Source organism: Pangasianodon hypophthalmus, chromosome 3, assembly GCF_027358585.1.
Source record: "Pangasianodon hypophthalmus isolate fPanHyp1 chromosome 3, fPanHyp1.pri, whole genome shotgun sequence".
Taxonomy (NCBI): domain Eukaryota; kingdom Metazoa; phylum Chordata; class Actinopteri; order Siluriformes; family Pangasiidae; genus Pangasianodon; species Pangasianodon hypophthalmus.
This window is the reverse complement of record NC_069712.1, coordinates 7651114-7666412: the sequence shown is the minus strand read 5'-3', so window position 1 is coordinate 7666412 and position 15299 is coordinate 7651114. Positions and strand designations below refer to the sequence as shown.

The 15299-nt window shown below is 38.1% G+C and overlaps 2 protein-coding genes and 1 pseudogene across 2 annotated transcripts; all 3 read right to left on the bottom strand.

Annotated features, from left to right (window-relative positions):
• Window positions 1–2394: 2394 nt before the first annotated feature.
• Window positions 2395–4246, bottom strand: LOC113541228 (GTPase IMAP family member 8-like; annotated as a pseudogene).
• Window positions 4247–5202: 956 nt separating this feature from the next.
• Window positions 5203–5869, bottom strand: LOC113541239 (GTPase IMAP family member 9; the record flags this gene model as incomplete). The annotated part of the gene is given in 2 exon segments (XM_034301187.2): window positions 5203–5269; window positions 5271–5869. Coding segments are annotated over 2 exon segments (666 nt in total), but the record flags the coding sequence as incomplete, so codon positions are not given.
• A 6176-nt stretch (window positions 5870–12045) lies between these two features.
• zgc:194443 (uncharacterized protein LOC100170776 homolog) lies at window positions 12046–15150 on the bottom strand. Its single transcript, XM_053232887.1, has 4 exons — window positions 14496–15150; window positions 14223–14311; window positions 13592–13628; window positions 12046–13513 (listed from the first exon to the last, which is right to left on the bottom strand). The coding sequence occupies exons 1-4, from the start codon at window positions 14500–14502 to the stop codon at window positions 12669–12671; spliced, it is 978 nt and encodes a 325-aa protein (XP_053088862.1). The 5' UTR covers window positions 14503–15150; the 3' UTR covers window positions 12046–12668.
• Window positions 15151–15299: the final 149 nt, after the last annotated feature.

Sequence of the window (15299 nt, the reverse complement as noted above, 5' to 3'; positions counted from 1 at the left end):
CCCTGTGTCTGACTGCATTATAACAGTGTATACAAACCTGACTATGTGTATCTTTAAAGAAACTCTGGCTAATTTTCTAGTGGGTAGCATTGCCACCTAACTATGGTCCCCTATTTGATCCTGAGCCCTGACCAGGAAAAAGCAGCTACTAAAGATAAAGAGTAAAGAATGAATGAATTCACGCCATCTGCTGAACGTTGCTGCTGATGAGAGCCCATACAGGAGGCGGAGTTCACCGTGCCAGCTCTGGTCAGTCAGCCCTGTTGCCGCCGGCCTCGAGTCCATGTGTGGGTACACCGGTGCGCCTCAACCCCTTCTCCTTACGCCATGACCTGAACGGCGGCCGCATCAAGCTCTTTGACACACCCAGCAAGTCACTTATCTCCCTGACCTTCACTTTGCCCCCGCCCCCTGAGCCCTCCTCCTCTCCACCACTGTGTGGAGCCTCAAAGCTTCGAGGCCCACCTCGCCGGTGCCGGTCCTTACCCTGCACTCCTGAACTGGGTCGACTTTTGACCTCATTCCATGAGCCTGAAACTGAAAGTGTGGAGGAGAAGGATGGAGAAAAAGAAAAGACAGGAAAGGAGACAGCTGGCTCAGATGATGCTGGACAGGACCCTGGCTTGGTGCTGGATCTGGAGATGGTGTCTTTGGAGCGGGTGGATGAAGAGGAAGAAGATGAGGAGGAGGAAAAAGAAGGAGAGGTGGAGGGACTCTGTCGGGTTGAACCCATGGACTGCAGTAGCTCCTCTGATGCAGCAGAGGGTGCCCTGAGATCAATAGCAAAGCCCCTCCTTCACGGTTCATCTTGTATAAAGGCGTTTTTAATGGTTCCTACTCCACAACTTTAAAACAAGCACTTTCCTTTAAGCCAGTACTTTTGGGATTAAAACGACTGATAGTATAAAGCAAAGAGTGTTTTTGCTGATGTAGTGTATTTGAACAAAGACTTAAACGTAGAAACTATACATACTGTATTTATAATTTTGAGATTCTTAATATGTATATAATATACTGTATATTTATAGAAGTTCCATCACACTTAAAGGACATTATAGGCTGCTTTTGTCTTCTTGTCTTCCTGTGTGAAGAAGACAACCAAGAAGAAATGGGAGCCAGGTGCTGGAGAGAGGGATGCAGAGATTGAGCCCATCAAGAGTTTTTAAGAGTTTTTATTTTTAAACAAGACCAAAAAAAGACCAAAGCCTGAGGGAGAATCAAAGTCAAAATGCAGGCAGATGTGAGGCAATGTGCAAACAGAGTAAACTGGGCAAAAGACATAAACCAAAGTACCGTAATCGTAACCACAAATACTATAAAAAAACAAGAAATGAAAAAAAAAAAAGCCCAATAAGGCTCAGCATGGCAGGTACAAGACACTGAACATGTCCTTCACAATGTAGTGGTGGAATGAGTGTCCTTATCTACTGTGGTTGTGATTGTGTAATGGAGTCCAGGTGTATGCAATCAGAATGAAGGCTAATGTGACTGTGAGAGAGTTTGTGATGGCTGTTGGGTGTTGAAGTCTTCAGCGGCCATGTTTGTAGGCCGCTCTGAGTTTTGGGAATTGTAGTCGACGGCCACGTTTGTAGGCACACCCTCATAGTAAGTGTTTAAATGAAATCTTTTTTCCTGTTAAATCTCCAGTTTGTAATCATGCCCCTTTTGGATGCTCTAGTCTGTTTTTGTCATCATGTGATTAGTTCTACCTCTTTTCTATATTCGGTGTGCTTTCTGCTCTGACGTCATTTCCCTAATATATCTTAGTCATTTTCTGGTTTGGTCTTTTTTCTGCCCCTAGACTGTTTTCTTCTGTATCTAACTACATATTATGACTAAATCTGGTGTCCTCTGCACCCATCACCTATTGGTGTTAAGTTACCCCGCCTTGTCATTATTAGTTCCAAGTGGCCCTTGTGTAACTGTGTTTTTGTTTTTTCTCTTGAATCATGGATTTTCTGTTCTCACCTGTACCACCTGTTTCATGTGCCCTGCTTCATCTCTATTGAATAAAGCTGTCTCTCACTTACACAGTTTTATTGTTGGCTCCATCTCATAAAACTGTGTCCATACCATGACATACCATGAAATAATGTGACATTTAAATTAAACATTTTGTTTTTGTGACAAGTAGAACAGAATGTATTACAAAATACAACATCCTGCCTCTATCTTTCTACTTTTCTATCATTTTCTACATCTTATTCACATACAGCAACAGAAATTATTGAAGGACATGCAGGCACAGAAGAACAGAATATTTTCAGTGTATTTGTGTGTGTCTTCTATTGTCTACTCTAATGCCTAGTAAGTTCACGTATGAGGAGTGCATATTAGAAAAATGCAACAACCCTATTAAATAATTACACAGATGAATTCTGTTTAATTTTGAAATCACTTTGTGAGGAAATTCTCAAGGAGAGTCCACAAAACCTGTGTGATTATGGCAATATACTTGTTATTCTTTTCTCCTTGCTCTCTGGCCTCTCTCTCCTGCTTCTCTTGAAGCTCCTTGTAAGCTTCAGACAGATCTTCCTGCTTCAGAGCCTCAAACTGCCTGCGTCTCTGCTTCTTGCTTTCCTTCAGAATCCACTGTTTCTCCTCCTCAATCGCTTGCTCTGCCATCAGCAGCATTTCATTTGTGTAATAAATTCTTCCACTTTCAGATACCATCTTGTCAATCTTTTCTAGCAGCTGAACCACCTGTGTGGGATCCTTCACTTCGTTGTTGAAAATATGGTGTCTCTGGTTACACATTCTGAAGAATTCTGCCAGATCTGGATTTTGACTAACAAACTCTTCCATGTTTCTATTGCCAAGTTTGTCTCCTTGTGTGAAGAGGACTGTGGTGTGTTTAATGGCATCTTCCCCAAATATCTTCAGAAAGATCTCCACTGTCTTCTTGTCTTGCTGGGTGAACCTGCCAGGCTGAACCACGAACATGAAGACATGTGGGCCAGGAGAGACAGGCCTGGTGTATCAATCACTGCAATTTTCCTGCCATTTACTTGTTTGATGACCTTCAAGCATTCTTTAGTCACAGATGATGCTGATATGTCACATTTGAACACCTCTTCCCCCAGAATGGTGTTTCCAGCAGAACTTTTTCCAACCCCAGTCTTCCCCAAAAGAACAATCCGGAGATCTTCATGAGGTTTCTGTTGATCATGCACTGTTCAAAGAAAACAGACTGTTGCAACTGTCAAACAAATCTTATTTATAAAATACTAATTTTAAAGAATAGAGTAATAACTCAGACATTGCTCACTTTGAATATAGTGCAAACAACTGATGGGTTCATGTTGTGGCTATGACAATTAAACAATTAAAACAAGCATTTTAACACACAACTTATATTTATTTCACCATGTCAATCCCTTGTTCAACAATTTATTCAGTAAACAGTACAGTTTCACTTATATTTTATGCCATTGATTATTAAATAGACATTTAAACATGAGAACTATGAGTCCTTTAGACCTTAGGATAAACAATCTGAATGAAAACTTAGCACACTGAATTAAAGCATAATAGCCAACTCTTCTAAAGTAGTGCGATTAAACTAAATATTTGATAAGAAGAAAATGTTGGTAATCATTTAGAGCCATCATCACTTATTGACTATCTCATTATCTGTTTAAGATTTCAAATCATTTCATTGAAGGTGTTATTTCTGTAATTTCCTCAGGATCCAAAAGCCTGCCCCTAACCCTATAGCTATAGGAATCAGCCCTCTCCAGTTGAAATCTACCCTGTGTAGCATTTGCCAAAATCGTGCACTTGTCTCCAGAGTATCTTCAGGTTGGTCAGGAACTGACTCTGTGGCCTTATTTGGAATAACATTCTCTACTGATGATGACTGTGGTAGTGACTCTGCTGGTACTTGCTTCTTGGTATACATCATCGTAACTGCTAATAATGCTACAGCCGGCAAAGTAATGTAGAGGATTGCTGCCCATGGATATTGTACATGTTTTGCACTCTTTACATAAAATGGCTGTTTTTTCCTTCTCCTGATCATGGTGTCTGTTTTCTCCAAGAAATCACTGACCTGAACTTTATTTTCTGTGTCAGCATTATTGAACACATGGTAATGCCCCCCACATTTGCCAATCAGTTTCATCAAATTCTTGTCCTCTTTCACAAACTGATCTATTGTTTTGTTCTTCAGTTTGTCTCCATAAGTAAACAGCACCATGGAGTAGAGATTAACATTTGAGCCCAACATTTCAACCAGCTCGTCCATCACGCTCCTCTCTTGCTCTGTGAAGCGTCACAGCTGGATGATGATGAGAAAGGCGTGGGGTCCTGGATGGCAGAGAGTCACAGCTTTCTCCATCTCCTGCTTCATCTCTGTATCTGAGAGTGTGCTGTTGAAGAGACCTGGAGTGTCCACCACCATCACATGTCTCCCACATAGCAGAGCTTCCCTGCTTTCAGTCTGCAGCGTCAGAGCACTGGAGCTGATGTCTGAATGAAATTCTTCACGACCCAGGGTGGTGTTTCCTGCTGCACTCTTCCCCACACCCTGAAGGCCGACCAACACCAGCCGCAGATGCTCCTTTGCTCCTGGAAAAAATTGCCTTTAATAGCTCAAATAGTTTCTTTTGAAATAGCTGATATGGATAAAATGTAACTTACAAACAACTGACACTGTGCAGGAAGTGTGTTCAAACTATAGGAAGAAGAAACAGACTGCAGTGTTTCACTTTATGTATTGTTTTATTGTTTTTGACACTGGAAGAAGAAATACACTCTTCTTCTATTACATTACAGTTATAACTCAGCGTAGGGCTGCAGGCAATAGAGGAAATGAAGAGATCTAATTCTAGATTTTTTAAATAAAATTGACTGTCACTCTCCCGATCATTTTTCCTGATTATTCTCAATGTCAAATGATTATAGGAATCATAAAGGAAGCCACCATAACCTCCAAGTCAGAAAATTCTCAGTTATACTGTACATTGTCCTTTACTCATAGATATTCCTTCACAAACTAGATGTCTTTACTTGATAAAGTCAATAAACCTTATCCAGTCTACTTAATTTCATGTGTGATCAGTAATTATAAATTACTGTATTGTGCAATGTCCTCGGAGTGCTGCAGCAGCAGTAAGACCTGCAACTGCAGTAGCTACCCCAACACCAGCAGCAGTTTTCATGTACTTAGTGCTTCTTTCTGCTTTCTCTCTTGCTTGCTCATCATCCATTGGTGTTTCTCTTTGAATTCTTGACTTTTCCTCTTTCGGCCATCTGCAGCATTTCATGCGTAGTGACTTCCACCATTTCTTGTAATCAGCTGCTCAATCTGTTCAAGCAGCATGTTAACCTGCGTCTTGTCCTCGTCTTCGTTGTTAAATACATGATAACGTCCACTAGTCGTCTGGATAAAATGAATCAGATCAGGATTTCTTCTAACGAATTCATGAATAGTCTTCTTATGTTTTGCCAGCTTGTCTCCATGTGTGAAGAGCAGCAAGATGTACTGCGAGGATTCTTCACCAAAGATTCCCTTGATTATCTCCATTGTGTCTTTCTCTTCTTTTGTTATTCTTCCCGATTGGACAACCACCAAAAACACATGAGGGCCCGGTGCAGACAGGGATATGCAGGTCTTGATCCTTTCCGCAGTTTTATCATTTGGAATGCCAGTATCATAAAGGCCTGGCGTGTCTATTACAGCAATCTTTCTGCCATTTATTATTCCTTTGACTTTATCACAGTCTGAGCTCACAGATGAGCTAGACAATGAAGATTCAAATGCTTCTTTTCCCAGGATAGTGTTTCCTACGGCACTCTTCCCTACTCCTGTCTTTCCCACCAGCACGATCCTCAGTTCACTAGTATTCTCCTGCTCCCTCTGCACTGTTAAAGGAGAAGTATACCATTATTCCTATATTTATTTTACATACATTCAGCTTCAGGCATAACAATGCCCTTTAACATTTAGCTTTTTGTAACTGTTGTCTATAGATATCCTTATTAATCCCCACTAAAAAAAGGTTTATATGCTTTATACTGTGCGGTAATATATACAACACAGTCTATCACGTCAATATTATATGTATTTACCTTATTTAGTTTCACAGTTGAATATTGTCTCTCAGGGCTGTACTCAGATATGCATTACAGGTGCTTAGTGAGGATTTAATACCAACATTGTGCACATTGGTATGCAGACCTCAAATGTAACTACGGACTTATGAACTATTGAGAAGTTATGCAAGAGTTACGGATGGCTGGAGTTTATGCAAACCAGAGACGTCAATAAATCAAATAAATAAATATGACAAAACGAATTAATTAATTAATTAATACATTGCTCATCTCAAGGACCTTTAAACCATGGGCACATTATCTTTCATTAGAGCACATAGAATTAACCAAATAATTGCATTATTTTTTATTAATCTCACAATCAAAATAGCGAATTAAAATTGTGAAAAATAGCCTATATCCTGTACACACATTCAGATTTTATGACATTGAGTTTGTATCTTGTTGCTTTATCAACTTGTGCACACGATTAATTGTCACCATGTGATTTAAAAATAAAATGCTAAATAATAAAATGTGCTTGAGAAAGGAAGAGCTAGTATCCTCCTTATACAGCAGATTATAAACTATCTCTTCCTATCTCATGCATATCTTATTAGTTAGCATTCTGCAATATATGCCATATTGTTAATTTAAAGCAAATTTGCAGTGATTAATGGGATAAGTTCAACTAGGAGTATTCATGCAGACTCATAGATGGTTATTCTATTGTATTCTATTATTCTAATTCATTGTTTGCCATCTTCTCATTCATATATTGTTTCTATTTGATTAGTCTTTTTATTTTTAAATTGTCTTTTGCTTTTATGTTACATCCTATTACATTTGACAGCAAAGGGGAAAAAAAAGACTATTTCCTTCATCAGTACACATTTTCTATCCCTGATTTTTTAATGGCCCAGTTATCTTTACAATTCATCTTTCTAATATACAGTAATATTATGTGTTCTTTTTTCCACATTATAGTTGTACAGTCATAACTAGCACAAATTAATATACAATTATATGTAAACTCATTGATACTGCATGTTATAAATTATTAAATACTGTGTTTAAATTGGGCATAAACACAATGCATTTGGATATTTTTTCCTTTTCTTAAAATATAGTAAAGTAATACTTAAGGAAGTTGAAATAGTCAATTCAGAGATAATGCAGCTGAACCTGATCTCTCTCAGAAAATAGGATTTGTTGTATGCTTTTATACTACTACTACTACTACAACTAGTACTACTACTAATAATAATACATTTTATTTACAGTATACTGCACTTTTCATTTGAGGCATATCTCAAAGTGCTACAAGGTAAAAGATATAATAATTAAGTATAAGAAAGACCATAAAACCTGCATAAAAAGACTGTAATGCAAATTAACAGCTCATGAAAAAAATCTTAAATGGTACACTGCTGGTAAAAAAAAATGCAAAATTAAAAGTAAGCCATTTTTAAGACAAAATGACTTACTATAAAAAAATTTAAATAGACTCACCTGTATTAGATTCCATTGCAAAGTATTTCTCTTTGCTGCCGTGTTTATATAGTGAAGACGTTGTGGGACTTCTTTGATGCTACTTTAGCAGCTAGTGTTTTTATACTCAGGTCATGACACACACCCTTATTTTTTCTGAGCTATGAAAGTGAGTGTACATTAGATCTATGTTGTGTATGTTTATTGTGTAGCACCTTCTCTGGAGTGGATCTCTGAAACTCAGCTTTGCCTGTGTGTAAAACTGTAGAACCTCACCTAAAAGTAAGAATACCTTAGCCATAGTTGAGGTGTGCCACTTGGCCTGGGTACAGAGAATTTCTAGGCTGTTTTTTTTTTATTCTTTTTTAAATGATACAGTTTTGGGCAGGCCAGATTTGAAAAGCAGAATTACAGTAATTAACACACCCATTTATATACATTCACATTTACATCATTTGACAGACACCCTTATCCAGAACAACTTACAGAAGTGCTTTGTAACCTTGTTTTAAAAACATCATGCTAGTCCAAATACTGTAGGTCAGGGTCTAAGGATACTATCACCTAAAACCAGAGACATTACAAAGAAGTTAGTACAGCAACAAACAATGCTCATTGTCAGTGAGAGATGCAAGATGTGATACAGATCCATATTCTATTTGGAGAACGAGTATCCTGGTATACTTTGTTTCTTTTATTACATGACAACAAATTCAAGGATGATTGCATTGATGAGTTCATTAGAAAGGCTGGTGGGGGTGTACAGGACCTCAGGAGCTCCTCAAGGCATGATGGAAAAGCTATCACATCTTTAACAAAAGACAGATAAGAACAAGCAGATCATAAATAAAAGTATACCAGTTAAATATATTATCATGTGGAAAGCATCTTCCAAAGAAAAGAAAATTAATCGTGATAGAGATAGAAAAATAAGAAGAAGAAGAAGAGAGATTAAGGGCTCTGAAAGAGCAAAAACAGAAAGCAAACTGAAAGATATTGTGAGTCTCACACCATGACAAACCCTACATTAATGTCATTCTGCAGTTAAAGGAGTGCACTTTGGGAGTGGCATAAATTAATTAACAAGGCATTTTCCATCTTTAGGAAACAATGAAGTCTGTGACGGTTTTAAATGATGAATACAATAAAAGCTGACAAGAAAAACAGGTTCTTTCTTCTGTATGTAAGTGTGCATTGAATTGGCTATATCACCTACAGAAAAGTGTCATAGCCCAGACCGGACTTCTGTTGTTTCCCCTTTTCCCCTTGTTTTCCCATTTTTTTCCCTCGCTTATGTTCCTGTGTTGTTCTCTCGTTTCTGTTTGTGTGTGTGTGTGTGTGTGTATGGGCATAGTGCTCCACTTTGTGCCTCTCCCTGATGGAAACATTCAACACACCTGTTCCTCATCAGCTCACCAATCAGCAGTGTATATAAGCCCCGGTTCTTATATACAGCCTGTTCTGCATTTGATGTCAAGTGTTTTCCTTTCGCTTGATCTTACTACTCTCCTCTGTGGCTGATTAAGCACTTGACTTCCATGCCGCTGACCCAAGTTCGAATCCTGACCTTGACTGGCACATCCAATCACACCCCTTTCTCTAACCTTAAATAAACCCATTTAAAAGCCAATCCTTGTGTTCTGTTTCTGGGTCTCTTCGTTCCTGTGGTTACAACAAAAGTGACAAATTTAAGGAAAAACATATAAGCTGTATTTTGCTTGCAGTAATTTGAGTCCAGTTTACCAAAACACTGTACACCCATGAACCCTCCAGATCTCCACCTTTACTTAAAAGAAAAGCTATTAACAAAAGACTTGTCTAAACAAAAAGGTTTTCAGCTTATTAATCATCATTATTCACAGACAGGCAGGTTCACAGTAGAATAATCCATATTTGTGAAACAGAAACCAAGGCAAAGAGTCAGTCAAGAAATAATAACAAGACAGAAATGTTAAACCAAAACTTGCTCAAGAGATGTATTGTAAGACTTTGCAAGGAAATGGGAAATGCAGAATGTTTAAATGCACCAATTAATAAATCAAAATGAGGCACAGGTGAGCACTAACAGGAAAAAGAAAATAATGATAACAACAAAAGATATTGACAATAACAACATAGGAGACATATAACAAGAGGAACTACTATGTGGCTTTTGCTGCAGGATCCAAGTGTCCTGTGTCTCAAGCCTCACAGTCCTGCCCGCCTCTCTTCCCATTTCTCAAAGCTCACAACCTTCCTGTTTCTCAAAGCTTGCAACCCTTCCCATCAACCTCTCCCTCTAAAACATTGCAAAAGTGCTGTATATTTTTCTCCCTCTGAAGGTTTGCAGGTACTCTCTCACTCTGAAAGTCTGCAGATGCCCTTTCTCCCCTCGGAAGCATCAGACACACCCTCTCCCTCTCCTTAAAGCGTCACAGATGTTCTCAGATGCCAACAACAGAATGCCTTTAGTGCAATTGTTGATAAGAGCAACTAATGGGAGCAGTAACAGACAAACATGCAGCAGGCTGCTACTATGTGCTCATCACCTCTGGTATATAGTACTATAGACTAATGAGAGAGTGAATGTGTGGAGTGCATGTGAGGGATAGTTCCAGTTCAGGGCTAATGAAGTGGTTCCACAGAGTGATAGCCTGGGGGAAAAAGCTGTTCCTTAGTCTGAAGGTGCAGCAATAAAAGAATGTGACAGGATGGCAAGAGTGCAAACAGATGATGGCAGGGGTGAATGTAGTCTTTGCAGATGCTGGTAGATTTTCTCAGACAATGTGAACTGTAAAGCTCCTCCAGGAATGGAAGCTGGAGCCCAGTGATTTTCTGGGTGCTGCTGATGACCCTCTGCAAAGCTGTCTAATCCACCAATGTGCTACCTGCATACCACACTGAAGTATAACAATGCAGTATGTTAGTGTTCTCTCTATGGTGCGGTGGTCACGACCGTGGTGGGTCTCATCAGCAAGAACAATGAGTCAGCATACAGAGAGGAGGTTCAGCGACTAATAGACTGGTGTAGAGCTAACAACCTGTCTCTGAATGTGGACAAAACTAAAGAGATAGTTGTTGACTTCAGGAGAGCACGGAGTGACCCCTCTCCACTGAAAATTGACGGCTCCTCTGTGGAGATCGTCAAGAGCACCAAATTCCTTGGTGTTCACCTGGCGGAGAACCTCACCTGGTCCCTCAACACCAGCTCCATAACCAAAAAAGCCCAGCAGCATCTCCACTTTCTGAGAAAAGACCATCTCACACAGTGCTAGTGCTAGTAGTAGTGCTAGTTAGTCAAGTAGCGAGCTTAGCTACTGCTAATGTGCTGTATATCTACTTCTCTACTTCTGAACATCTATAATTTCATAGTGGAGACTAATTTCAGGATTTACCAGTGTATGACACTGTGGTCCCAAACAAGCATCTATTAAATGCTATTAACTATTAAACTTTATACATTTGGCACCCCGTGGTTATGCAGAAAGCAATAACCTCATCAGTGAAGCAGTTAGAATCCTTTACCCTCATCCAAAAGACTGGATTAATTTTACTGAAAATCAAAATCAACATGTGTACTAGATCCATTACCTATGCATTTTGAACATCTCTTAAAAATATGTCCTTGACCTATGTCAGTTGTCAAATCAGGCCAATATCAATCCTGTCTTTTACCTCTAAAATCCTAGAAAAGGTTGTAGCTCAGCAGCTGACTTCTCTATGCATACAAAATAAAGTTTGGTGTCTCAAAAGGGTGTAGGTTTAGATTCTAGGGTCACTACTTTTTTTCCCTATATATGCTACCTCTGGGTACATTCATGTTCAGTCTTTCACTTTATGCTGATGACATCCTCAAATCCAGAACAGTGGATTTTTGGACATCCTGAAATCCAGGAATTTAAGGAATATGCAAAGGACATTAGCCCTGGATGCTGAGTAAGTTCCTCCTCCTTAATGCTGATAAGATGGCAGTTCTTCTACTAGGGCCATGGACAACAAGAGTTAAACTGTCTGATTATGTAGTAATTCTTAATGGCCTTTCAATTACACCATGTGCAGCAGTGAAAACCCTTGGTGTGATTATTGACTTCAGTTACTCCTTTGATGCTCAAGTAGACAATATTAGTAGGATAGCCTTTTTCATCTCAGAAATATTCCTAAGCTAAGAAATATACTGTTACATGATGCAGAAGAAACTAGTTCATGGTTTTGTTACCTCTAGGTTTGAATATTGTAACACCTTGCTATCTGGATGTTCTAGTATGTGCAAAAACAAACTCCAGTCAGTCCACTTCTGCATTTTATTTTATATGCTCTGATAAACACCATATGGTTAAAAATGTATTAACATGTTATTGAAGAGAATGTAAGGTCATTTTGGATGATGTCTTTAAGAAGAGGTTTTATAATGTTTCGAGGATCAGCTGGAAGGGTGCTTACATAATTTCCCCCTTTATATGTACCTGTAAATGTGTTCACACCCATGTTGGGCCTGTGTACAGAATCAGAATCGGGAAAAAAAATATTGGCCAAGGAAGATTTCACTTACATGCAATTTTATTCTCCTAATTAACATAAAGGTCACAATAGTTAAAGAAAAAAAATATATAGAAATACACAACAGATGCTTTCACATAAAAGCTGAGTGTGACATTTTTGTCCTGCTGAAGTAAAACTAAAATACAGTCAGCTTTTTATAAGCATTTTCTTCAAGTCTCTTCAAAGTCTCTGTTATAAGTTGACATCAGCCCGAAGATATTGTTTTTCAGTAAGTGTCAATACTAGGAAGAGACAGAGAAAAGTTAATATCAACACAACATTATTATAGTTAATGTTTCAGCCTGCATCACTGTTATTCATCCATGTTATGGCTGCCTTTGCTGGCTTTAAGATTTGCTTTTTAAAAAATTGCTTATAATTACTGATCCTATTTCATGAAAATGTTTCCTTCACCACGGAATACTTGGAAGTAATCCATTTAATTGTGGATTTGTAATGACACTAAATCTAGAAGACTAATTTAGTTCAATTGAAAATACAATAACCCATGGCCTCATTGTCACACAATCTTTTCTAATATCATTTTTAAAAATTGACACTCGGTCACAGTAGAATGGAGACTATATTATTGCTTTAAAAATAAATCTGATCTTACATGTTATTTAAAACAGGTTACGAATCGTTGTGTAAATTGCATGAAAAAAGCTGCCTATCTTTCCAAACAGTGAGGTGCTTCTCTCAGCTTTCCATCTTGCCTGTCTCTCATGTTCCTCCGCAAGTTTCTTTTTTTCTCTCTCAAGTGCTTCCCCTTCAAACTTCGCCCTAAGCTCTTCTATCTCCTTCTGTCTCTGTGCTTCATTTTCTTTCAGAATCCGCTGTTTCTCTTCTTCTATCGCTCTCTCGGCCTCCTGAAGCATCTCTGTAGTGTAATGTTCTCCACCATTTACAGTGACCATCTTATCAATCTGGTCCAGGAGCTGGATGACTTGTTCTGGAATCTGATCTTCATTATTGAACACATGGTATCCACCATTGCATTTCCTGATGAAACTCAAAAGCTTTGTGTTGTTGCGTACAAATTGATGAATATTTTTCCCCTTCAGTTGATCTCCATGAGTGAAGAGAGCCATAGTGTAACTGGATGACTTTTCCCCAAAAATTGCTTGAAATATCTTAACTGTTTTTTCTTCTTCCTCTGTAAATCTACCTATCTGAATCACAACTAAAAAGACATGAGGTCCTGGAGCAGAGAATGGAATGCACAGCTTAATCCGATTGACCACCTCGTCTTCAGTTAACTGAGTGTCAAACAGGCCTGGAGAGTCAATAACAGACACTTTTCTGCCATGTACACTTCCATGGGCTTTTACACACTGTGTAGTTACAGATGAAGAGGAGATCTCAGATTCAAAAACCTTTTTTCCAAGAATGGTGTTTCCCGTTGCGCTCTTGCCCACACCTGTCTTTCCGATTAGCAGGAGCCGAAGCTCACTGTTGAATTCTGTTACTGTTAGAACATAAAATTAGTTTCATGTCTTGTTGCATTTTTGGAATATTTTTGCTAATGTTAATATACAGTACATACCTTGTTCACTTGAAGAGCTGCCCTGTTGCTTAAAAATCTGTGGGGAAAAAGGCATTTAGAGGGCTCTGTTATATATATATATATATATATATATATATATATATATATATATACAAATGTATATATAACAATACAATGTCCAAAAATGAAAATAAAAAAATAAGAGACTTCCTAGATACTATATAGTAGCATAAAGTAGTAATTATTTGATGTAGGTGCATATATGGGGGCAAACATCTCCACGGATAGTTCACTTATGGTGTATTAATTTCTCTATAAATGGTAATTCATGGCCAGCAAGCAGTCAAAGAACTTCACATTAGCTGTATAACATAATGTATCACATTATACTGTAGCTGTAATGAAATTCTTCTTCTCTACTATAGCTTGGATAAGGTTGATGTGGGAAAAAGTATGCAGTCACTTTCTTCATGAAAAATCAGTAATTGAAGCATTCAGCAGTCAATAACTGCTGTATATTATTTAATGTTGTTTTTTCTACCTTTTGTTGTCGTCATTCTAGGCTACAATAGTAAACAGTAATACAAAAATACAAAACTTGTTCTTGCATATAATGTAACTTTACACTTAACAAGAGAAGTATTATGTCGACTGTGAAATTTCAGCCTACCTGAATCCCAAAAGCTGCCACAACCACAAGACATGCCAGCAGCAGCAGTTTAGGAGAAAGAAGCCAGGCCATGTACTGCTTTAATTGTCCTGAGAATTGTTCACATTAAGGCTCAAGTAAAGTAACTCAAAATATGGCAATAAACACAACCATATGACAATTATTCCTAAATACTGTAATTAAAATGAATGTATAAACACAACTGGGTTACCTCAAATATATTCTATAATCTTAAAACTGACATATGAAAACGTATTTAGACAAATGTCTCACCTGCCATCTTGCTTGTGCACACTGGAGTCTCTCAGATCTCTCAGAGTGTGGAGCTCACTGTCTCTCAGAGACTAAGTTTTGTTTTCCTGAAAGATCAGTTTCGCTTTCCTCTGATTTTCTCTCCTTTGAACAACACTCACACAAAACAGGTTCCTTGTTTTGGCACTTGGCCACGCCATGAACTAAGCTAGATCTTAGTCTGCTTTTGTTGTATGAGAAAACTGATTAACTCTTAAGGTTATGGTGAAGGGAAGCTAAGGCAGCCTTTTATTGTGACTTTATTTGCTAAAACAAATTGTTTTAATAATTCCTGTATGCCATTTACCACTGTCTGCTTTTCATTTCATTATGTTTATCTAATGTAAATTTCTAAAATTTGTTAATTTGCAAAACTAGGGAATACAACATATCCTACCTGGTTATTTCCTTGGAATTATAAGGTGCTATCTGACTCTTTTTGGCAAAAATGAGCAATGTTATAAATCTGAAATCTACAAAGTAGATATGTGAATTACAATTATACTGTAGTTTTCTCATTAACCAGGGAATAAATCGGTCATGTACAGTATAAAGCTTTTTTAAACATCATAAACAGTTCAACATCTGAGGCACTCTAACATTACTGAGGCATTCACCCTTTATAACCACTGGCATTTTATGCTGAACAGGAAGTAAAATTTGTGGTGTAAGTGCTGAACAGGACAAAACTCAAGTTTAAGGTTACATTTTAGGTCAAATTCAGGTTACACTGTACAGATGAGCTCTAACTGGTTGTAATGAAGGCAAGATCAATATTCATTCTTA